The following is a 25,000-nucleotide window of genomic DNA, read 5'->3' as shown; positions in this document are numbered from 1 at the left end:
TAGGAGTTAGGCGTCCGGACGAGTTAGGAGCCCGCCCCGCCGGGGGGCCCCGCGTCCCGCTCGGACTGCACGCCGGGCTCGTCGGGCTCTTTCGCCGCCTGGCTGGCGGGAGCGGCGTCCTCGTTGGAGCCGGGGCTGTTGTTGAGGAAGGCCTGGTACTGGTTCCAGAAACCCGCCGAGCTGGTGGTGGCCGGGATCGCCAAGGAAGACGAGGACGGAGGCGGCTCGGCGCAAGAGCGGCTGGCGCGGGCGGAGGGACGGGCTGGCTTGGTCACCACGCCGTGGTGCTTCATGTGGCCCTGGGGGTGACATGGAGACATATTAGAGGTGCACTAAATAATCGATTCACACCCGAATCGCGATTATTAATATTTTTTTAAATCGATAAAAACATTTGAAAATATTTTGACAATTTTATTCATTCCCCAATTTTTTTTAAAATCGATAATATTTTTTGGAAAATATTTTTACAATTTAAAACCTTTTTTAAAAAAAACATGTATGTATTAGTGGTGCACAAAAAAATCGATTCACATCCGAATCACGATTATTAATATTTTTTTTAAATCGATAAAAACATTTGAAAATATTTTGACAATTTTATTCATTCCCCAATTTTTTTTAAATCGATACTATTTTTTGGAAAATATTTTTACAATTTAAAACCTTTTTTTTTAATAAGAATGTATATATTAGGGGTGCACAAAATAATCGATTCACATCCGAATCACGATTATTCATTTTTTTTCAAAATCGATAAAAACATTTGAAAATATTTTGACAATTTTATTAATTCCCCAATTTTTTTTTAAATCGATACTATTTTTTGGAAAATATTTTTACAATTTAAAATCTTTTTTTATTATAAAGATGTATATATTAGGGGTGCATAAAATAATCGATTCACATCCGAATCGCGATTATTAATATATTTTTTAAATCGATTAAAAACATTTGAAAATATTTTCACAATTTTATTCATTCCCCAATTTTTTTTAAATCGATACTATTTTTGGAAAATATTTTTACAATTTAAAACCTTTTTCTTAATAAGGATGTATATATTAGGGGTGCACAAAATAATCCATTCACATCCGAATCGCGATTCTTAAATGTTTTCAAAAATCGATTAAAAAAAATTGAAAATATTTTAAAAATGTTATTTATTCCCCAATTTTTTTTTTAAATCAATACTATTTTTTGGAAAATATTTTTACAATTTAAAATCTTTTTTTTTTATTATAAATATGTTTATATTAGGGGTGCACAAAATAATCGATTCACATTTGAATCGCAATTCTTAAATTTTTTCAAAAATCGATAAAAAATAAATAAAAATATTTTAAAATTTTTATTCATTCCCCAATTTTTTTTTTAAATCGATACTATTTTTGGAAAATATTTTTACAATTTAAAACCTTTTTCTTAATAAGGATGTATATATTAGGGGTGCACAAAATAATCCATTCACATCCGAATCGCGATTCTTAAATTTTTTCAAAAATCGATTAAAAAAAATTGAAAATATTTTAAAAATTGTATTTATTCCCCAATTTTTTTTTAAATCAATACTATTTTTTGGAAAATATTTTTACAATTTAAAACCTTTTTTTTATTAGAAATATGTATATATTATGGGTGCACAAAATAATTGATTCACATCCAAATTGCGATTATAAAATTTTTAAAAATCGATGATAAAAATTTGGAAATATTTTTACAATTTTATTCATTCCCCAATTTTTTTAAAAATCGATACTATTTTTTGTAAAATACTTTTACAATTTAAGACCTTTTTTATAATAAGGATGTATATATTAGGGGTGCACAAAATAATCGATTCACAACCGAATCCCGATTTTTAAATTTCTTTTTAAAAATCGATTAAAAAATGTTAAAATATTTTTACAAGTTTATTCATTCCCCAATTTTTTTTAAATCGATACTGTTTTTTGGAAAATATTTTTACAATTTAAAACCTTTTTTTTTTTAACAAGGATGTATATATTAGGGGTGCACAAAATAATCAATTCACATTCGAATCGCAATTATTAAAAAAAAATTAAAAATCGAGAAAATATTTTTACAATTTTATGCATCCCCCAATATTTTTTTAAATCGATACTATTTTTGGAAAATATTTTTACAATTTAAAACCTTTTTTTTTTATAAGGATTTATATATTAGGGGTGCACAAAATAATTGATTCACATCCGAATCACGATTCTTATTTATCCCAGAAAAAATGTACAAATCAATAACATTTTGTAAAAATATCTTTACAATTTTATTCATCTAACATTTTGTAAAACTATTTTTACAATTTTATTCATCCAGAATTTTTTTTTGAAATCGATAAAAAAAATTCCAAATATTTTTACAATGTCAATTTTTTTTGGTAAGGTTTTGTATATTAGGAGTGCACAAAGTAATTGATTCACATCCAAATCGCGATTATTTTTCCTCCTGAATTTTTAAAAAAAATCGTTAACAATTTTGGAAATATTTTTGAAAGATATTAAAAACATTTTTATAAGGATGTGTATTTTAAGGGCGCACAAAATAAGCGATTCACATCCGAATCGCGATTCTCATTCATCCCAATTTTTTTTTAAATTGAAAACATTTAAAACCTTTTTTTCTTTTGTAAGGGAGTATATATTAAAGGTGCACAAAATAATCGATTCACATCCGAATCACGATTCTCATTCATCCCGAAATGTTTTGAAAAATGTATACAATTTAAAAAATATATGTTTACAATGTATTAGGGGTGCACAAAATAATTGATTCACATCCAATTAACGATTCTTATTCATCTAAAAAAAAATTAAAAAAAATCGATTACATTTTTTGAAAATATTTTTACAATTTACCTTTTTTTATAAGGATGTATATATTCGGGGTGACAAAAATAATCGATTCACATCCAAATCGCGATTCTTGTTCATCCTGAAAAATTGTAAAAAAGCGATAACATTTTTAGAAAATATTTTTACAATTTAAAACATTTTTTTTTATAAGGATATAGATAATAGGGGTGCACAATTTTACACGAAAAGCACAAATTATGGTGGTAAAAGAAGTGTAAAAGGTAAAAAATGGAATGAAAAACAATTAAAACAGACAAACTTAATTGTAATGTTTTTTTTGTATTGCTATTGTTATTTAAATGTGTTGTTATAGCTATTTTTATTATTTTGTTACTGGTTTATATTTAGTAACACATAATAATTCAAAAGAAGGAATATCAATCCTCAACAAAACTTCTGGAGCTTCTGTTTCTTCATGAACAACGACACAGCACACTTCCCCCTTTCACAAGAATATAATTTTTTTCCCCACATCCTGCGCTAACAAAATAAAGGTTTCGAAAAGTACTTTACACAAGCGTAATGTACTTAGAAACACTTATTGATACATTTACACAATTATTATGCTTTGGCTTAAAATATTTGCAATTCCTTAACAAACATTTTATTTTACACAAAAAGCACACAGTGTGGTGGTAAAAGAAGTGTAAACGGTAAAAAGTGGAATTAAAAACAAATAAAACGGAAAAACTTAATTGTAATGTTTTTTTTTTATAATATTGCTATTGTTATTTAAAATCGTTGTTATAGCTATTTTTATTATAATGTTACTTGGTGTGGTTTATTTGTTACTGGTTTATATTTAGTAACACATATATAATAATTCAAAAGAAGGAACATCAATCCTCAACAAAACTTCTGGCGCTTCTGTTTCTTCATGAACAACGACACGGGAACACTTTCCCCTTTCACAATAATATAAAATAAATGTCCACATCCTGCGCTAACAAAATAAAGGTTTCAAAAAGCACTTTACACAATCATAATGTATTTAGAGCACTTATTGATACATTTACACAATTATTATGCTTTGACTTAAAATACTTGCATTTCCTTAACAAACATTTTATTTTACACGAAAAGCACACAGTGTGGCGGTAAAAGACATGCAAAAGGTAAAAAATTGAATTAAAAACAATTAAAACGGAGAAACTGAATTGTAATGGTTTTTTATATTGCTATTGTTATTTAAATGTGTTGTTATAGCTACTTTTATTATTACGTTACTTGGTGTAGTTTATATTTAGTAACAAATATATAATAATTCAAAAGAAAGAACATCAATCCTCAACAAAACTTCTGGGGCTTCTGTTTCTTCATGAACAACGGCATAGCACACTTCCCCCTTTCAAAATATATATTTTTTTCCCACATCCTGCGCTAACGAAATAAATGTTTAAAAAGGTACTTTACACAAACATAATGTATTTAGAGCACTTATTGATACATTTACACAATTATTATGCTTTGTCATCTAAAATACTTGCATTTTATTAACAAACATTTTATTTTACACGAAAAGCACACAGTGTGGTGGTAAAAGAAGTGTAAAAGGTAAAAAATGTAATTAAAAACAGAGAAACTTAATTTTTAATTTTTTTTATATTGCTATTGTTATTTAAATGTGTTGTTATAGCTATTTTTATTATTATGTTACTGGTTTATATTTAGTAACACATATATAATAATTCAAAAGAAGGAACATCAATCCTCAGTAAAACTTCTGGAGCTTCTGTTTCTTCATGAACAACGGCATAGCACACTTCCCCCTTTCAGAATAATATTTTTTTCCCCCACATCCTGCGCTAACAAAATAAAGGTTTCAAAAAGTACTTTACACAAACATAATGTATTTAGAGCACTTATTGATACATTTACACAATTATTATGCTTTGACTCAAAATACTTGCATTTCCTTAACAAACATTTTATTTTACACAAAAAGCACACAGCGTGGCGGTAAAAGAAGTGCAAAAGGTAAAAAATGTAATTGAAAACTAAACGGAGAAACTTAATTCTTATGTTTTTTTTATATTGCTATTGTTATTTAAATGTGTTTTTATAGCTATGTTTATTATTATGTTACTTGGTGTGGTTTATATTTAGTAACAAATATATAATAATTCAAAAGAAGGAACATCAATCCTCAACAAAACTGGAGCTTCTGTTTCTTCAGGAACTTGAATTTTTTTTGTTCCACATCCTGCGCTAACAAAATAAAGGTTTTAAAAAGTACTTTAAACAAACATAATGTATTTAGAGCACTTATTGATACATTTACGCAATTATTATGCTTTGACTTAAAATACTTGCATTTCCTTAACAAACATTTTATTTTACACAAAAAGCACACAGTGTGGCGGTAAAAGAAGTGTAAATGGTAAAAAAAACGTAATTAAAAACAAAACGGAAAAACTTAATTTATTTGTTTTTTATATTGCTATTGTTATTTGAATGTGTTGTTATAGCTATGTTTATTATTATGTTACTTGGTGTGGTTTATATTTAGTAACAAATATATAATAATTCAAAAGAAGGAACATCAATCCTCAACAAAACTGGAGCTTCTGTTTCTTCATGAACTGGATTTTTTTTTTTCCACCTCCTGCACTAACAAAATAAAGGTTTCAAAAACACAAACATAATGTATTTAGAGCACTTAATTATTCATTTACACAATTATTATGCTTTGACTCAAAATACTTTCCTTTTCATTAACAAACATTTTGTGGTGGTAAAAGAAGTGCAAAAGATTAAAAAAATGGAATTAAAAACAATTAAAACGGAGAAACAAAATGTATTTTTTATATTGCTATTGTTATTTAAATGTGTTGTTATAGCTATTGTTTTGGTTTATTTGTTACTAATTTATATCCAGATTGTTTTATTTAAAATTTAGTTTTGCTGGTACAATAAATACTGCTGTTTTCAAATTAACGAATATTCGTGTAATTGATCGTGATTACAATATTAATCAATATAATGGTGATTATCATTATTGCCATAGTCGTCCAGCCCTAAGCAATCCTCACATTTAGCATGGACGTCTGACAAGCTAACAAGTCAACATTGTGCTTCTGTTCCTTACCTTCAGCCCGCTGCGACTGGCATATGCTTTTCCACACTCCGCACAGCAGTAGGTCTTCTTCTCGGGTCGGGCGATAGGGGACGGGAGGGCCGGGGCCAGGATGGAGACATCGGGTGCGTCACTTAGTTTGGATCCGCCAATCATCTTCACGCCTTCTAGTTGTACGTCCCTTTCGAACGAGTCCAAATTAAAGTTCTGGCCAAAAGTGGAAGCCTTGTGTGCGTCTCTGCCTTGAACGTTGTCCACGGTTTCTGAGGTGGTGGGGAATTCCTCCGGGACTTTTGCTTGGTCTTGCTTTGGTGTGGTTGGGGAGCAAAACTTCTCGTTGTCTTCTTCCATGGGTTCGGGTGACTGGGCCCTGGAGGGGACGAAGCTTGGTTCCAGTTGGGCGTCTACAGCGGTAGTGAGATCCTGATTCGGGGTCGAGGAAGAAATGGTGCCGAAGGAAAAGGGGCCACAATTGGTGGATGTGCTTTGTGGATCCAGATTATTCGATCTGGGGACAAGGGGCGCATCAGGAAATGGGGAGGCTTCCTCACAATCCCCGGCTTGCTCAACTCGGTCGTCTTTATCAGCCGGGACCAAATCATCTGGCACAGGAGCACTGGCACAAAGGACGGGGGCGTTGTCAGTAGCTGGCGGTGGAGTTTGTGTAGTGGTGCTCATGAAGGGGTCAGGGCTGAGATCAGAAGGGGGTTTGGGGTCTGGACTGGAAGATCCATATTTGCTAAGAGTTGCATTACATTCAACGGGTTCAGCGTCAGAAATGGGGCCTGAGCCGGCCTCTACGGTTTGAAATTGGGAACTCGGGGATAGACTCCTAGATTTGCCTGGTTGAGGTGCTTTGCTGGAGGCGGCGTTCTCAGGTTGTAACAAAGGTTTGGCATCAGGTGCGGACGGCATCTCAAAGCCAGAATCTTCAGGACCTTCTGGGGGGAGTTGTCCACCAAGGTGCATACGAATGTGATGCTGAAGTACCAGAGCATTGGTGAATTTACGTTGACACAGAGGGCAGGAGTTCTGGACGCGAGCGTTGGGCGGCCGAGTATGATGGGTCGCCAGATGCGAGCGTAGGCTGCCTTTGGTTGAGAAGGATCTTCCACACAACTTGCACGGGAACGGGCGCTCCCCAAGGTGCGTGGCTTGGTGCAATCGCAGCGCCCTGGGGCAGCTCAGGACCCGGAAACACACACCACATTGATTGGTTGCTAAATTACTGCCTGGAGCAATGTTCAATGTTGGTAACAACCCTCCTGCAATGGCACTTGCATTATTGACACCCATACCGAGGGCAGCAACCATCTGACGGGTAAACTTTGAAACAGAGGTGGAAACCAGATTAGAGGATGGGGGAGCTGCCATGACATATGTGGTAGAAGTGCTGGTATTTAAGAAGTTACTGTTAGCTGAATTTGCGTGAGAGGTCATAGTATTGCTTGGCTGCACCTCCATTGTCGAAGAATTCCATAAAGATGTAGACTGAGTAGGCGCCTTTTCTAGTTTTTCCACCAGCCTCTGCAGCTTGGATGTCTCAGAAGTAGGTGTGGAGGACGGCACGGAGCATTGAGTGGTAGAAGCCTGGCCTGGCCCTTTGTGAAATGGGGAGAAAGGGAACGTGATGTGCGAAAGGCTGGTAGAAGCTTGGGATCCTGAATTGGTTGGTAGCGGAGTGCGTAGCATTCCCAAGGCTGGGTGGAGTGTTGAGTGTGTGGCACTGGAAACGGATGTCGTCGAACCGGATGGGAAAAGGAGCTTGGGTAGGTGTGCCAGCTGGGAATACGCTGCGGGAGATAGTATGGCAGCTTGAGGAGGGGTGTTTTCATCAGAGTGATGCTGTTTTGCACCCTTCAACAGCCCTGAGATGGTAGACGATGAAGATAAAGTAGGAATGGAAAGTAGGGAGTTGGCCAGTGAAGAGGCGGGTGCTGAAGTGGAGGGGGATGAGTAAGATGAGCCAGAGGCGATTGACACCGCAGCTGCAACAGCTGCCGCCCTATTAAGTTGCAGCAAGGAATGTGAAATCAAGGCCAGATCCACACTTGGAGGCAGAGGTAGTGTACAAGGAGTGGATCCCCCTGATGCCCCCACTGGGAACCCACTATTGCCCCCACTGACGTCTAAATCATTTCCATAAACTTCATCCTCAGGCCTGATTTTTGCCTTCTTTTCGGTCACATTCATAGCAGCATTAGTGCTACCACCGCTACCAGGCTGACTCATATCCGTGGCCCGTAACGCCACTCCAAACAAAGATGGCGGAAGAAGCGAAAGCGACAGCTCGGGGTTTTGCTCCCGGTGGCGTAAGAAGTGCACCTTCAGGTTGCCCCTGGTCGTGAAGCGACTGAGGCACACCGGACACTGATAGGGCCGTTCGCCGGTATGCGAACGCAGATGTATCTGCAGGGCTGAGTCGCCACTGAAGATCTTCCCACAAAAGCAGCAAACATGCTGGAGACGGCTACTGCTGCCAGAGGCAGAGGTAGATGAAGAGTTGACCTCTCCGGTGAGAGACTGCAAAGCGTATTGGGCATTTGGGGATGCTGATGAGAGGGATGCGTTTAGGTAGGATTTGCCACAGTGTTCACTCAAATTATTTGAAGATTTCTCCTGAAAATAGTGGTTGGGTAGTGCTAAAGATAAAGCTAGTGGGTAGGCAGAAGATGCAATGGAGGTAGGCGGGTCCGAAGACTGATTGCTAGCTCTCAGATAATTAGTAGCCCCTGCAGTGCCTCCTGTCCCCTCGAGCTGGGGCTTGCATGGTTGCAGGATTTGAGACAAGGCATTGCTGGACTTTGAAGGTTTGTTGGCAACTTGAGAGGGGAGCAGGGTTGAAAAGCACGCCAAGAGAGGAGCTACAGAGGTGGACGGCTCGGTGGTATGCGGTTGGGGAGTTGGGGAGTTGGACCTTTTGTCCTCCAGACACAGTTGAGGTAGTGGTGGCAGAAGCTGCTGAGGGGGTGTATCTATTGAGTATGACGCCCCACCCAGACGTAGTACCTGTCTACAGATCTCCTCTGTTATTTGCATCTGGTTGATCTGCCTCTGCTGAAGCACCCGCAGCTCTTCTAGTATCAGAGCCAGACTCAGCTGGGCCCTGGTAGGAGCAACCGAGGCGGAAGACACTCCTGGGCTCGGGGTGGGGGTGACAGGACTTGGAGGACCTTCCGGCACCCGGCTGGGGCTACCGGGGTGTGGAGGACATATGGAGGCGGAGGACGACGAGGATGAGGAGGTGGTGGTGGCTGACAGACCCAGTTTAGGAGAAGCCATGTGGGAGCTTTGATGCGGAACACTTGTAGACGATCTAGGATTATGATCAAATAGTCTAAGGGCAGGTGAGCGTTGAGTTTGACGAGAGGGGAATAAGAACGGGTAGTCAAAAGTGAGGGAGGATTTAATCCGACGGGAGAGGGAAGGTTCCAGACTCTGTGCACATACAGAGTCCGCCTGGAGGGCCTTAGGAGGGGGATGGATCTTGTGGACTGACTTGCTTTGAGGAACGGTAGTTGGACAGCACAAAGGAGGAGAATCTGGGTGGAATGGATATACCTTCACTGCAAAACCAAGGTCACCTGCAAGTTAAAAGAACATTTAATAATTAATAGATATTCAATCTGATATACCTTTCAATGAGTTTGACGCCATTTACAGAACATCGCCTCAAGGCCGCACAGGTCGAACTGGATTTCTAATCCCCCGCTCACTTGAACCACTTTGGTTGCAGTCCCGATAGAGTCGAGGACAGGCAGAGAGCAAGAAGTGCCGTGCAACGAGGACAACAACAGCCCAGCAGACAAATGACTCACAGACCACCAGGAAGTACACTTAGCCCAAAAAAGATCCGGTGACAGATGTGAAAACAGACCATGTTTGTATACAAGAGTGGGAATGAGAGGGTGCAGGCATATCCATGCATAATAATAGCCGTTTGTCTGGCAACACTCCCTCCACCCGGGAAGTCTTCACCCCATTACGCACTTTTTGTGGGCATGTTTCAGTGGCTATAACAGCAGGAAGATGCTTTGACAAGACACGCCTTCTCATTCTTTATTTTCATGACTATTTACATTGTAGATTGTCACATCAAAACTATGAATGAACACATGTGGAGTTATGTAAAAAGGTGAATTAACTGAAAACATGTTTTGTATTCTAGTTTCTTCAAAATAGCCACCCTTTGCTCTGATTACGTTTTCGCACTTTCTTGGCATTCTCTCGATGAGCTTCAAGAGGTAGTCACCTGAAAGGGTTTTCAAATCACAAGTGTGCTTGAAGCTCATGGAGAGAATGCCAAGAGTGTGCGAAAAAGTAATCAGAGCAAAGGGTGGCTATTTTGAAGAAACTAGAATATGTATAAATATATGTAATAGTAATTTCACATACTCCACATGTGTTAATTTTTTATATTCTAGTTTCTTCAAAGTAGCCACCCTTGTGTAAAGCAGTAACCAGAGCAAAGGGTGGCTATTTTGAAGAAACTAGAATATAGAACATGTTTTCAGTAATTTCTCCTTTTTTTGTTAAGTACATAACTCCACATGTGTTAATGTTTTATATTGTAGTTTCTTCAAAAAAGCCACCCTTTGCTCTGATTGCTACTTTGCACACTCTTGGCATTCTCTCCATGAGCTTCAAGCACACCTGTGACGTGAAAACCATTTCAGGTGACTACCTCTTGAAGCTCATGGAGAGAATGCCAAGAGTGTGCAAAGCAGTAATCAGAGCAAAGGGTGACTATTTGGAAGAAACTACAATATAAAACATGTTTTCAGTTATTTCACCTTTTTTTGTTAAGTACATACTGTAACTACACATGTGTTAATGTTTTACATTCTAGTTTCTTCAAAGTAGCCACCCTTTGCTCTGATTACTTTTTCGCACACTCTTGGCATTCTCTCCATGAGCTTCAAGAGGTAGTCACCTGATAGGGTTTTCACTTCACAGGTGTGCTTGAAGCTCATGGAGAGAATGCCAAGAGTGTGCGAAAAAGTAATCAGAGTAAAGGGTGGCTATTTTGAAGGAACTAGAATATGTATCAATATATGTAATAGTAATTTCACCTTTTTTTGTTAAGTACATAACTCCACGTGTTAGTTTTTTATATTCTAGTTTCTTCAAAGTAGCCACCCTTGTGCAAAGCAGTAACCAGAGCAAAGGGTGGCTATTTTGAAGAAACTAGAATATAAAACATGTTTTCAGTAATTTCTCCTTTTTTTGTTAAGTACATAACTCCACATGTGTTAATGTTTTATATTGTAGTTTCTTCAAAAAAGCCACCCTTTGCTCTGATTGCTACTTTGCACACTCTTGGCATTCTCTCCATGAGCTTCAAGCACACCTGTGACGTGAAAACCATTTCAGGTGACTACCTCTTGAAGCTCATGGAGAGAATGCCAAGAGTGTGCAAAGCAGTAATCAGAGCAAAAGGTGGCTATTTTGAAGAAACTACAATATAAAACATGTTTTCAGTTATTTCACCTTTTTTTGTTAAGTACATACTGTAACTACACATGTGTTAATGTTTTACATTCTCGTTTCTTCAAAGTAGCCACCCTTTGCCCTGATTACTTTTTTGCACACTCTTGGCATTCTCTCCATGAACTTCAAGAGGTAGTCACCTGAAAGGGTTTTCACTTTACAGGTGTGCTTGAAGCTCATGGAGAGAAAGCCAAGAGTGTGCGAAAAAGTAATCAGAGCAAAGGGTGGCTATTTTGAAGAAACTAGAATATATATATAAATATATATAATATATAAAACATTATTGAGTAATTTCACCTTTTTTTCTTAAGTACATAACTACACATGTGTTAATGTTTTACATTCTAGTTTCTTCTAAATAGCCACCTTTTGCTCTGATTACTACTTTGCACACTCTTGGCATTCTCTCCATGAGCTTCTAGCACACCTGTGACGTGAAAACCATTTCAGGTGACTACCTCTTGAAGCTCATGGAGAGAATGCCAAGAGTGTGCAAAGCAGTAATCAGAGCAAAGGGTGGCTATTTGGAAGAAACTAGAATATAAAACATGTTTTCAGTTATTTCACCTTTTTTTGTTAAGTACATAACTACACATGTGTTAATGTTTTACATTCTAGTTTCTTCAAAGTAGCCACCCTTTGCTCTGATTACTTTTTCGCACACTCTTGGCATTCTCTCCATGAGCTTCAAGAGGTAGTCACCTGAAAGGGTTTTCACTTCACAGGTGTGCTTGAAGCTCATGGAGAGAATGCCAAGAGTGTGCGAAAAAGTAATCGGAGCAAAGGGTGGCTATTTTGAAGAAACTAGAACATGTATAAATATATATAATATATAAAGCATTTTTGAGTATTTTCCCCTGTTTTTGTTAAGTACATAACTCCACATGTGTTAATGTTTTGTATTCTAGTATATAATCTTATAATGTATATATAATTATATATATATATATATATATATATATATATATATATATATATATATATATATATATACACATACTGTATCACTGTATTCTTATTAGCGATACATAAAAGAAAAAATAAATATAGATTACAACAACTACATATATATAATAACTTTATTAACATAATTTTTAGTCTGTAACAGAACAATATTTAATATGCACCAATTTGCCTGAAATAAAAATACTTTTTTTTTTTACTTTAACCACTTGAAACTAAAAAATACAATTAACTAAAATCAATAAATAATGATACATTCTAATTTGTTAAGCAACATTAAGTCAGGAGCACAATACATACAACACTTGAACCTTTTGTATTGCTATATGAGATATATAGGATACTGATAAAGCATGTGCCTGATATAAGCGCCTGAAAAAATAAAATAAATGTGTAATATATTGAACAAAATGTTATTAGGCGAACTGTCGACAATAACAAACCTTTGTCGATGAATTTTTATAATCAACATTGTCGGATTATGTCGACAAATCTTAGTAGCTTGTCAACATCACCCAAATAGGCTTGATGAAACCATTAAAACTAAGGGTGCTTGTATATGCAGTACTCCCGCCACCCTACAGGGGGCAACAATGAGACATATGTGTCAACATGAAGATAGCAGTGAGGTGAGTAGAAGAATACCTTCCCGGAAAAATCTAAACAAATCGCAAAAAATTGGACTTTTAACAACGAAGTACTTTGCAAGTGCTCTCGTCATTGTTTCCTGTCGGACCTTTTAAGTGACGGACACATTGATCCAGACAAGCAGCAACAATGGTGGAAATCCACACGTGGAAGTTTCATCACAAAACTTGGTCAAAGTAAGTAGATATTGTCCATAATTGTTTGTTTTGTATTGAAATGACTGACTTTGTGGTGTTTTTTTGTTTTTCTGGTCGTGTTTTTTTGTCTGAGAGTAACTCTGGCGATCAGAGCTCGGTTAATGCATGTAGCGCTAAATCTGACCAGTAGAGGGCGACAACGCTACCTCGTAGGTTTAGTTGTGTTGAGCCACATTCATTTTGTGCAATAATTTATTTTTAATTTATTTTTATTTTTATTATTATTATTATTTTTTGCATCAACATAATAATTCCAATTTTTTTTTTAAAATAATTTATTAATCAATCAAACAAAACAATACACAACAATACCATAATAATGTGATCCAATTCCAAAATCAAACCCGACCAAGCAACATTCAGAGTAGCAATAAACAGAACAATTGAGAGGACACACAAACATGACACAAAACAATCTAAAATCAGTGAAACAAAAATGAATATTATCAACAACAGTATCAATATTAGTAACAATTTCAACATAGCAGTTGATTAAAAATCCCTCATTGACATTATCATTACAGACATTAATAAAAATGAATAAAAAATGCAATGTTTTCGGTCATTTAGTTAATTGTGTGAATGTATTAACAAGAAACCTATTTTATTTATCTAAAATACACAATGGACATTACACTATTGTGATGTTTATTTTTAATGTTTATATTCTCAGTCTTACAAACCTAAATGACAGAAAACATGTAGAAAAAACAACAACAAAAACTGAGAAAGGAACATCAATCCTCAAGAAAACATCTAGAGCTTGTGTTTCTTCACGCTGTTAACTATCTGTCTGGCTGCGCACGCTGGAAACGAGTAGCATGGGCGTTTTTGGACGAAACCTCCATATTTCGAGCCCTTGGACTCTTAAAACTGCGGCCCTCTTCATTACGTAGTTAATTAACCCTGCTCTAGTTGGTATCATTATTGTCGATATTTGTATCGACCCGCCCACCTCTGTGTACATCCAGGCTATAGTATAGCGGTTAAAGTTAAAGTACCAAGGATTGTCACTCATGCACTAGGTGTGGCGACATTATTCTCTGCATTTGACCCATCACCTTTGATCACCCCCTGGGAGGTGAGGGGGAGCAGTGAGCAGCAGCGTCGGCCACGCCCGGGAATAATTTTTGGTGATTTAACCCCCAATTCCAACCCTTGATGCTGAGTGCCAAGCAGGGAGGTAATGGCTCCCATTTTTATAGTCTTTGGTATGACTCGGCCGGGGTTTGAACTCACGACCTACCCATCTCAGGGCGGACACTCTAACCATTAGGTTAGCATGTCTAATTGTATCCTTGTGGCGTGTCGCTATTCCTCTTCCTCCAGTGATATCCATACTTGTGTGAAACTTACTTTACTTTTCAAAATTGCTGACTATATTTGGTGTAAAGGAAACTATGTGGCTGTTATTTCATGTTTAGAGGACTAATATGCATATTTACACATATTTAGATTGCCATAAACTGTTTTTTATACGCTTTAACTATGAAAATATAGGATTTAATAATGTTAATCCTGTTTTCGGGGAAATCCGTTAATGGGGGCCACGCTGTTGTAACACGTAGCTTGGCATTGTCTTGCTGAAATAAGCAGGGGCGCCCATGGTAACGTTGCTTGGATGGCAACATATGTCACTCCAAAACCTGTATGTACCTTTCAGCATTAATGGTGCCTTCACAGATGTGTAAGTTACCCATGCCTTGGGCACTAATACACCCCCATACCATCACACATGCTGGCTTTTCAACTTTGCGCCTATAACAATCCGGATGGTTCTTTTCCTCTTTGTTCCGGAGGACACGACGTCCACAGTTTTCAAAAACAATTTGAAATGTTGACTCGTCAGACCACAGAACACTTTTCCACTTTGCATCAGTATCGCGAAGCCGACTGCGTTTCTGGGTGTTGTTGATAAATGGCTTTGGCTTTGCATAGTAGAGTTTTAACTTGCATTTACAGATGTAGCAACTAACTGTTGTTACTGACAGCGGTTTTCTGAAGTGTTCCTGAGCCCGTGTGGTGATATCCTTTACACACCGATGTCGCTTTTTGATGCAGTACCGCCTCAGGGATCCAAGCTCCGTAATATAATGGCTTACGTGCAGTGATTTCTTCAGATTCTCTGAACCTTTTGATGATATTACAGACCGTAGATGGTGAAATCCCTAAATTCCTTGCAATAGCTGGTTGAGAAATGTTGTTCTTAAACTGTTCGACAATTTGCTCACGCATTTGTTCACAAAGCGATGACCCTCGCCCCATCCTTGTTTGTGAATGACTGAGCATTTCAATGAAGGAATCGCAGCCTTTCCCTTGACAAATTCCAACATTTCCCAGATTTTTCCAGAATTCCAAGTTTTCTGAGGAATTTTTCCCATTCAAAATGAATTGGCCATTTTTCAAACTTCCACCATTTCCACATTTTTCAACCGATTCAAACCATTCCACCTTCAACATATTTCACTCATCCTGGAAATTCACACTATCATTTTTCCAAGTTTAAAAAAATTCCAGGAGTTCCCAGAAATCCCTTTTTTTCAAACTCTTTTTTTACCCTTTTTTCTAGCGACTACTCCTCCCACATTTTTCAACCTACTTTAACCGTTCAACTGTCCAAACAATCCTTTTAATCAGGACAAAAAAACTAAGTTTTTTTTACTGGAAAAATTTCCAGTTTCCCCGAAATTCCTGGAATTTCTTAATACCATTTCTCAATTAAAAATGTTACTAATTCAACATTTCTTGACCGATTTGAAAAATTCCAACACCAACCATTTCAACTCATTGAGAACATTCAAGTATTTTAACATTTTCCCCCCCAAAAATTCCCACTTTTCCCGAAATTCCCAAATTTCCATGAAATTCCCATTGAAATGAATGGGACATTTTTCAAAGTTCCACAATTCCCACATTTTTCATCCGATTCAAACCGTCCTCTCCTTCAACAATTTAAAAAAAATTCCCGGATTTCCTAGAATTCCCAGTTTTCCGGAACATTTACCCCATTCAAAATGAATTGGCCATTTTTCAAACTTCCACCATTTCCACATTTTTCAACCGATTCAAACCATTCCACCTTCAACATATTTCACTCATCCTGGAAGTTAAAAAAAAATTCCAGGAGTTCCCAGAATTCCCTTTTTTGACCCTTTTTTCTAGCGACTACTCGTCCCACAATTTTCAACCTACTTTAACCATTCCACCATCCAAACATTCCTCTTAATCAGGAAAAAAAACGAAGTTGTTTTTTGAACTGGAAAAATTCCCGATTTTCACGAAATTCCTGGTATTCCTTAATACCATTTCTCAATTAAAAATGTTACTAATTCAACATTTCATGACCGATTTGAAACATTCAAACACCAACCATTTCAACTCATTCAGAACATTCAAGTATTTAAACACCCCCCCCCCCCAAAATTCCCACTTTTCCCGAAATTCCCAAATTTCCATGAAATTCACATTGAAATCAATGGGATATTTTTCAAAATTCTACAATCCCCACATTTTTCATCCTATTCAAACCATCCTCTCCAACAATTTAAAAAAAAATTCCCGGATTTCCAAGAATTCCCAGTTTTCCGGGACATTTTCCCCATTCAAAATGAATTGGCCATTTTTCAAACTTCCACCATTTCCACATTTTCAACCGACTCAAACCATTCCACCTTCAACATATTTCACTCATCCTGGAAATTCAAACTATTCTTTTTCCAAGTTCAAAAAAATTCCAGCAAATCCCTTTTTTTCAAACTCTTTTTTGACCCTTTTTTCTAGCGACTACTCCTCCCACATTTTTCAACCTACTTTAACCGTTCCACCATCCAAACATTCCTCTTAATCAGGACAAAAAACAAAGTTGTTTTTTGAACTGGAAAAATTCCCGGTTTTCCCAAAATTCCTGGAATTTCTTAATACCATTTCTCAATTAAAAATGTTACTAATTCAACATTTCTTGACCGATTTGAAAAATTCCAACACCAACCATTTCAACTCATTGAGAACATTCAAGTATTTTAACATTTTCCCCCCCAAAAATTCCCAAATTTCCATGAAATTCCCATTGAAATGAATGGGACATTTTTCAAAGTTCCACAATTCCCACATTTTCCATCCGATTCAAACCGTCCTCTCTTTCAACAATTTAAAAAAAAAATCCCGGATTTCCTAGAATTCCCAGTTTTCCGGAACATTTACCCCATTCAAAATGAATTGGCCATTTTTCAAACTTCCACCATTTCCGCATTTTTTATCCGATTCAAACCATTCCACTTCCAACATATTTCACTCATCCTGGAAGTTCAAAAAAATTCCAGGAGTTCCCAGAATTCCCTTTTTTTAGCGACTACTCGTCCCACAATTTTCAACCTACTTTAACCATTCCACCATCCAAACATTCCTCTTAATCAGGAAAAAAAACGAAGTTGTTTTTTGAACTGGAAAAATTCCCGATTTTCACGAAATTCCTGGTAATCCTTAATACCATTCCTCAATTAAAAATGTTACTAATTCAACATTTCATGACCGATTTGAAACATTCAAACACCAACCATTTCAACTCATTCAGAACATTCAAGTCTTTTAACATTTTCCAAAAAAATTCCCACTTTTCCCGAAATTTCCATGAAATTTCCATTGAAATGAATGGGACATTTTTCAAAGTTCCACAATTCCCACCTTTTTCATCCGATTCAAACCGTCCTCTCCATCAACAATTTAAAAAAAATTCCCGGATTTCCAAGAATTCCCAGTTTTCCGGGACATTTCCCCCATTCAAAATGAATTGTCCATTTTTTAAACTTCCACAATTCGCACAGTTTTCAACCTATTCAAACCATTCCACCTTCAACACATTCCACTCATCCAACTAACACTTTCCCAAGTTTCAAACCAAATTCCATTTTTCCTGGAAATTCTAACTCTTCAACATTCTAACCATTCCAACATTCCAACTATTCATACTACATTCTGTCAGCATTTCAGTTCAACTTCAGCATTGGAGCATTCACAGGCAATTCCTTCAGGAATTGCCTCATAGAATAGGATAGAAAGTACTTTATTGATCTCTGGGGGAATTTCAGCACCAAAGTTCGCTCACAATAGACAATAAACACTTAGGTATTTTTTACATGTGAATAATATAAACACAGTCTATTACACAGGATTATTCACATGTGAAAAACATAATTGTATGTTGAAGCACAGTACGTCTGACTATCTGCTCTGACAATCCATCAAGCGGTGCGGCTTCGTAGCTTACCAAAGTCGTACCAAAACAATTTTGACGGATTTTTGAGCGTGTTCGATATTCCCAATGAAACATCAAAGTTTTGGTGTCGCTTGCTTTCGGCTTCAACCTGCAGTCCACATGTATCTCTTACATTATCTGTGACTACAATCTACTTGTCAGACCTTTCATTACACCATGTACCAAATAAAATTGCCTCGAGGTCGGTAAGCACGACCAGAATTAATTTTCTCGAGGTCGGTAAGCACAACCAGAATTAATACGTACATTAGGCGCACCGGGTTATAAGGCCATTTAAGAGAAAATGAAAGGATTTTGACAGACCATTTTCAAGCCGCTTTCTGACTCTTTCTTCAGAATGCGCCATCTTTGTTGTACCGGTAGTTTTTAGCGCTTCCGTAGCGAGTCTACTGACAGATGTAAGTTAGAACTGGACGCTACTTTGTGTTGGAAATGGCAACAGTGGAGGATGAATGCCTCACAACAAGAGGAAAGAGAAAAAGAAGGAGTTTATGCAGATCCCAAATACACATCAGCAGGTAGCAATCGGTAGGAAAAGTTGGTTTTGCATAATATTTTGAAACAAAACACCAGATAACATGTCTCCTAATAGGTACCATCTTGGGGTCCTTATACACACACCATAATAATACCAGTATGTTGAAGCACAGTACGTCTGACTATCTGCTCCGACAATCCATCAAGCGGTGCGGCTTCGTAGCTTACCAGAGTCGTACTAAAACAATTTTGACGGATTTTTCAGCGCTGTGTGTAATGTTCTATATTCTCAATGAAACATCAACGTTTTGGTGTCGCTTGCTTACGGGTACTTGCTAGCGTCATCCGTCGAACAGGCTTCAACCTGCAGTCCACATGTATCTCTTGCATTATCTGTGACTACCATCTACTGGTCACACCTTTCATTACACCATGTACCAAATGGCTTCGAGGTCGGTAAGCACAACCAAAATGAATACCTACATTAGGCGCACCTGGTTATAAAATGAAAATGAAAGGATTTTAAGTGCGCCTTGCAATCTGAAAAATACGGTACTTTCACCTTAAAAATTTAACAAACTTTGCACCATATATCATTTTTTTATTTTATTTTTTTTATGCCTGTATCGTCAAATTTTAATCTACTCAACGGGACACTGGCTTTGAAGCAGGAGCTCAGAACATTGAAGGAAAATGTTAATGGAGTCCTTATATATTACACCACTTAAGTGTCTTAGCGAGGACCTATTATGCAGAACCAACTTTTAGTACCATTTGCTTTTGTGTATTTGGGAAAGATGTGACAAAGGGGAGAAGACTGTCGAAGTGGAGTCACGTAATCCTAAAGAGACGGTCAGAAAGCGGCTTGATGATGGTCTGTAAAACTTAATCTATGCAACTTTTTGGGCAAAGAACCACCATTACATGTCATGTAGACCACAAGGAAGTGTTTTAAATGTAGAAAATAATCTACTATGACCCCTTTGAAGCATCAACTACTGTACTTGAGACATGCAATCTGACACTTTCCTCGGACATACAGTATAATCTCGGTCTCACCATGGTCAAGTGTCCGAGAGGCGCCGCGGGTCAAGCTCATAAACTGCCGGGGTCGTTTCTGCTTCCGCCTGGGCATGCTTCTGGGTACGCAACTTTCCGTTTCCCTCCGACTCTTAGGTTTGATTACAGGGAACCAAAAAAAGGAGGGAAAAGCATAATTTCCTCCTTCAGGTCGAGCGGTCATGAGGAAGTGTCCAGGCTGGACCTATATTGTAGTGTGCTAAAGATGCATGTGTGACAGTTTCACTCCTGTCCTGGCTTCTCCTCACACACTCACATACACACATGCAGACACACACACACTCACACACACACACACACACACACACAGCTCACTTGTTCATTCGCTACTTGACATTCAAATGGCAAGGCAGGCACTCTTCGCCCTGTCTTTTGTAAAAGCTGCAGACAACACATGAGTGATCCCTAAATAAATAAATAAAAATGTAAATAAAAATAAAAACATAAAATGTAATTAAATTACATTGAATTAAATACAAATTGAAATAAACAAAGATAAATATAAACACAAACATATACATAAAAATAAACAGAAATAAATAAATAAAAATGTTTAAAAAAGTTAATAAAAATACAAATATACTAATTTAATGTAACTTAATACATCCATCCATCCATTTTCTACCGCTTATTCCCTTTGGGGTCGCGGGGGGCGCTGGAGCCTATCTCAGCTACAAATAAACAAAAATAAAGATACAAATAAACACAAATAAATAAATAAAAATTAAAAAAATAAATAAAATATTAAAAATGTAATTGTATTTAATTTAATTTAATACAATTAAAAATAAAAACAAAAACATTTTTGTATTTAATTTAATTTCATAAAATAAAAATAAACACAAACCTATACATAAAAATAAACACAAATAAATAAATAGAAATGTTAAAAAAGTTAAATTAAAATAAAAACATAAAAATGGTATTTAATTTAATAAAATTAAACTAAAATAAATATAAAAATTAACAAACATACATAAAAATAAACACAAATAAATAAATAAAAAATTTAAATTTATATTGTATTTATCCATCCATCCATCCATTTCTACCGCTTATTCCCTTCGGGGTCGCGGGGGGGCGCTGGAGCCTAGAAATGTAATTGTATTTAATTTAATTTCATAAAATAAAATTTAAATAAACAAAAATAAATAAATGCGAACAAATACATAAAAATAAATACTAATAAATAAATGTTAATATTTCAAAAGTTACATTAAAATAAAAACATAAAACATTTATTTTATTTTATTTAAATACAAAAAATAAAGATACAAATAAAACACAAACATACACGTAAAAATAAACACAAAAACAAAAATAAATAAAATAAAAAATCAAATAAAAACAAAAAATTAATTGTATTTAATTTATTAAAATAAAATTTTAATTAAAATAAACAAAAAAAAGATAAAAATAAACACAAACAATAAAATAAAAAAGTTATAATAAAAACAAACGTTTATTTTAACTTAATACAAACAAACAAAAATTAAGATAAAAATAAACATACACATTAAAATAAACTAAGAAATGTTTTAAAAAATTTATTTTTATTTTTATTGTATTTAATTTAATTTCGTAAAATTATAATTAAAATAAACAAGAATAAACTAAGATTTAAAAAAAAAAACACGAACATACACATAAGAATGAACACAAAAAGTAATAAGAATAAAAATATACATAAAAAGAAAATACATTTAAAAAAACGACACGTTATTTCTTCCCAGAACCTTCTTGTTCAAGTGGGTGCAAAAGTCAACGCAACCAATTGCGTTGACTTTTGCGTCGCAACGTTGTGCAACAATGGCGTCTAAAGGGAGACTGGTTTTGTGTTACCGCCATGCAGCCAGTGCAGACACACACTCTCCAGCCAGGGTGGCTGTCGGGGGGGAAAGGAGGTGGAATTTGCAACAATGGCGTTGAGGGAGCACAGCTGAGTGAGCATAGCCTCCTGCAACACATGAGGCCACTGAATGGAGGCACAATGCCGCCTTTCACCCTCGCAAAAGAACATGCATTCATAAATGATGCAACGTATCTATTAAAGCGTCTAACGTGCATAAAAACGTGAAGAAAAGCACCGCTTTCATATCCATTGTGGCGACATGGCATCGACAACACGACGTAGCAATAATGCTTGTTGTAAACGCGCACGCGAATATGTACGGCGGCGAGACGCGCGCTCCCGCTACTGTACGCGCACCTGTTGCACGCCGCGCGCCCCCACCCCCCCTCGACATCATAACAAGTTATGATTCATAAAATATTACCAGCAGGCAAAAAAAAAAAAAAAAAAAAAAGTCCCGGATGTGCGCCGCCGCACCCCCCTACAGGCCGTCGTCAGCGGCACACCTCGTGGAGGAAAATGTCATAATAATGCCACGGAAACAACTTACCCGCGTGGGGAAGACGATTATGGCCGTGGGTCAACAATGGAGGCGAGGCTGCGCGGCTCGGATGATCGACGACTTCTCTCACACTGGCGCACTATTTCCCTATTCACTCCCAAGGATGCGCAGTAGGACACACGCATTTTTTTTTTTTTTTTCAATTATTTATCTCCTCCGGAAAATGGCGGGTTTAGAAAAATAAATAAAAATAAAGAATGATTCCCGTTAAATGAGGACGAGCGAGCGATTACACATGCGATGTTTTTTTTTTTCTTCTTTTTTTTCTTTTCTTTTTTTTTTAGTCTGGGGCCTGTCTGCCTGTCTGTGTCTATGCGGTACTGTCTGTCTGTCGGTCTGTCTGTGTCTTATAATTAATGGCCCCTCGCTGCCAGACGGTCCTCAGGGAAACAGTGACCACGGTTACCTCCGCGTTTGGCTCTCGGACTTTGTCCGGCGCACACAATGGCTTTATGTAAAACATGGCCGTCGAGTCACCATTGCACAATGCAGCGAGCTGAAAAGGAGCAGGAAGAAACACCGCTTATTTCCACGGTCTCAGCCTTTCTCCCCGTATTATTGCGAGCTTGTTCGCGTCCTGTGTTTAACATATCAGCTTGTATACACGCGAGCCGAAAGCCGACTTCAAATATATATATATATATATATATATATATATATATATATATATATATATATATATATATATATATATATATATAGCTAAGAAGGATTGTCGGAGCAGATAGTCAGACGTACTGTGCTTCAGTCAACGCACTATTATGGTGTGTGTATAAACATAGAACATTACACACAACGCTCAAAAATCCGTCAAAATTGTTTTAGTACGACTTTGGTGAGCTACGAAGCCGCACCGCTTGAAGGATTGTCGGAGCAGATAGTCAGACGTACTGTGCTTCAACATACTGGTATTATTATGGTGTGTGTATAAGGATCCCAAGATGGCACCTATTAGTTAAAGTTAAAGTTAAGTTAAAGTACCAATGATTGTCTCACACACACACACTAGGTGTGGCGAAATTATTCTCTGCATTTGACCCATCCCCCTTGATCACCCCCTGAGAGGTGAGGGGAGCAGTGGGCAGCAGCGGTGGCCGCGCCCAGGAATCATTTTTGGTGATTTAACCCCCAATTCCAACCCTTGATGCTGAGTGTCAAGCAGGCAGGTAGTGGGTCCCATTTTTATAGTCTTTGGTATGACTCGGCCGGGGTTTGGTGTGTGTATAAGCATAGAACATTACACACAACGCTCAAAAATTCATCAAAGTTGTTTTAGTACGACTTTTGTAAGCTACGAGGCCGCACCGATTGATGGATTGTCGGAGCAGATAGTCAGACGTACTGTGCTTCAGTCAACATACTATTATGGTGTGTGTATAAGCGTAGAACGTTACACACAACACTCAAAAATCCGCCAAAATTGTTTTAGTACCACTTTGGTCAGGTCCAAACACTGATGACAAGACAAGAAGCAAAGAATCAAACAGAGACAAAATTAAATTTGGCTGAATTTGAGGAGAAACGTCTGGCCTGTACTCTTTGGACAGTCTCCAGCACGCTCTGACGAAAAAAGGTTTACGTCTCCTCTTTTATTTGGATATTCCCTGTTTACACAACAACAGCTGTTTCTAAAGAAATGGGGGGGTATGTAAACAGCCAGTTTTCGGTCACATTAACACACAAAAAAAAGATGCCTCGGGTTCGAGCTGGTCCTGGATCGAGCTTGGGCAAGTCTTGGATCACAATAGATAACCCTCCATCCCGTCTCCTCCCGTCTCCTCCCATTGTACACAATGGAATTTTCCAAGCCTTTGGCTTGGTGCAACAAGGTGTCTGTTCACTGGGAACTTTTGATAATTTACATACAATTTTTCTGACAACTTTGGTTAGCTACGAGGCCACACCGCTTGATGGATTGTCGGCGCAGATAGTCAGACGTACTGTGCTTCAACATACTAGTATTATTATGGTGTGTGTATAAGAACCCCAAGATGGTACCTATTAGGAGACATAATATCTGGCGTTTTGTTTCGAACTATTATGCAAAAGCCAGCTTTTCTTACCTATTGGTACCTGCTGGTATGTATTTGGGATCTGCATAAGTCCTGAAAATTTGTGGTCAATAAACTCCTTCTTTTTCTCCCATGCCCACCATGCTTGATGGTAGGAATGGTGTTCCTGGGATTAAAGTCCTCACCTTTTCTCCTCCAAACATATTGCTGGGTATTGTGGCCAAACAGCTCCATTTTTGTTTCATCTGACATCACATGGACAAAGATAAGACCTTCTGGAGGAAAGTTCTGTGGTCAGATGAAGCAAAAATTGAGCTTTTTGGCCACAATACCCAGCAATATGTTTGGAAGAGAAAAGGTGAGGCCTTTAATCCCAGGAACACCAGGCCTACCGTCAAGAATGGTGGTGGTAGTATTATGCTTTTATATATATATATATATATATATATATATATATATATATATATATATATATATATATATATATACCAAATTAAA

At 37.0% G+C, this 25,000-nt stretch overlaps 2 protein-coding genes across 3 annotated transcripts in view; one reads left to right on the top strand and one right to left on the bottom strand.

Annotated features, from left to right (window-relative positions):
- The window catches only part of sall2 (spalt-like transcription factor 2), a 23,251-nt gene extending 388 nt beyond the window's left edge, over positions 1-22,863 (bottom strand). The window contains exons 1-3 of the mRNA XM_061935709.1: positions 22,479-22,863; positions 5,962-9,533; positions 1-299 (exon numbers count right to left, since the gene is read on the bottom strand). The exon at positions 1-299 is cut by the window's left edge and continues 388 nt beyond it. Coding sequence (XP_061791693.1) covers positions 24-299; positions 5,962-9,231 — 3,546 coding nt within the window. The 5' untranslated portion in view covers positions 9,232-9,533; positions 22,479-22,863 and the 3' untranslated portion in view covers positions 1-23. The remainder of the gene's footprint in view (positions 300-5,961; positions 9,534-22,478) is intronic.
- Positions 13,082-25,000, top strand: part of trim110 (tripartite motif containing 110) — a 39,929-nt gene continuing 28,010 nt past the window's right edge. Inside the window, exon 1 of one of the 2 annotated variants that reach the window (XM_061935742.1) lies at positions 13,082-13,226. The gene's annotated coding sequence lies outside the window, so the exon portion shown is untranslated. Of the gene's footprint in view, positions 13,227-21,759; positions 22,601-25,000 lie in introns of those variants that run through there. The other variant, XM_061935733.1, reaches the window with a different exon arrangement.

This window comes from Nerophis lumbriciformis, linkage group LG03, assembly GCF_033978685.3.
Source record: "Nerophis lumbriciformis linkage group LG03, RoL_Nlum_v2.1, whole genome shotgun sequence".
Taxonomy (NCBI): domain Eukaryota; kingdom Metazoa; phylum Chordata; class Actinopteri; order Syngnathiformes; family Syngnathidae; genus Nerophis; species Nerophis lumbriciformis.
This window is presented reverse-complemented; position numbering and strand designations above follow the sequence as displayed.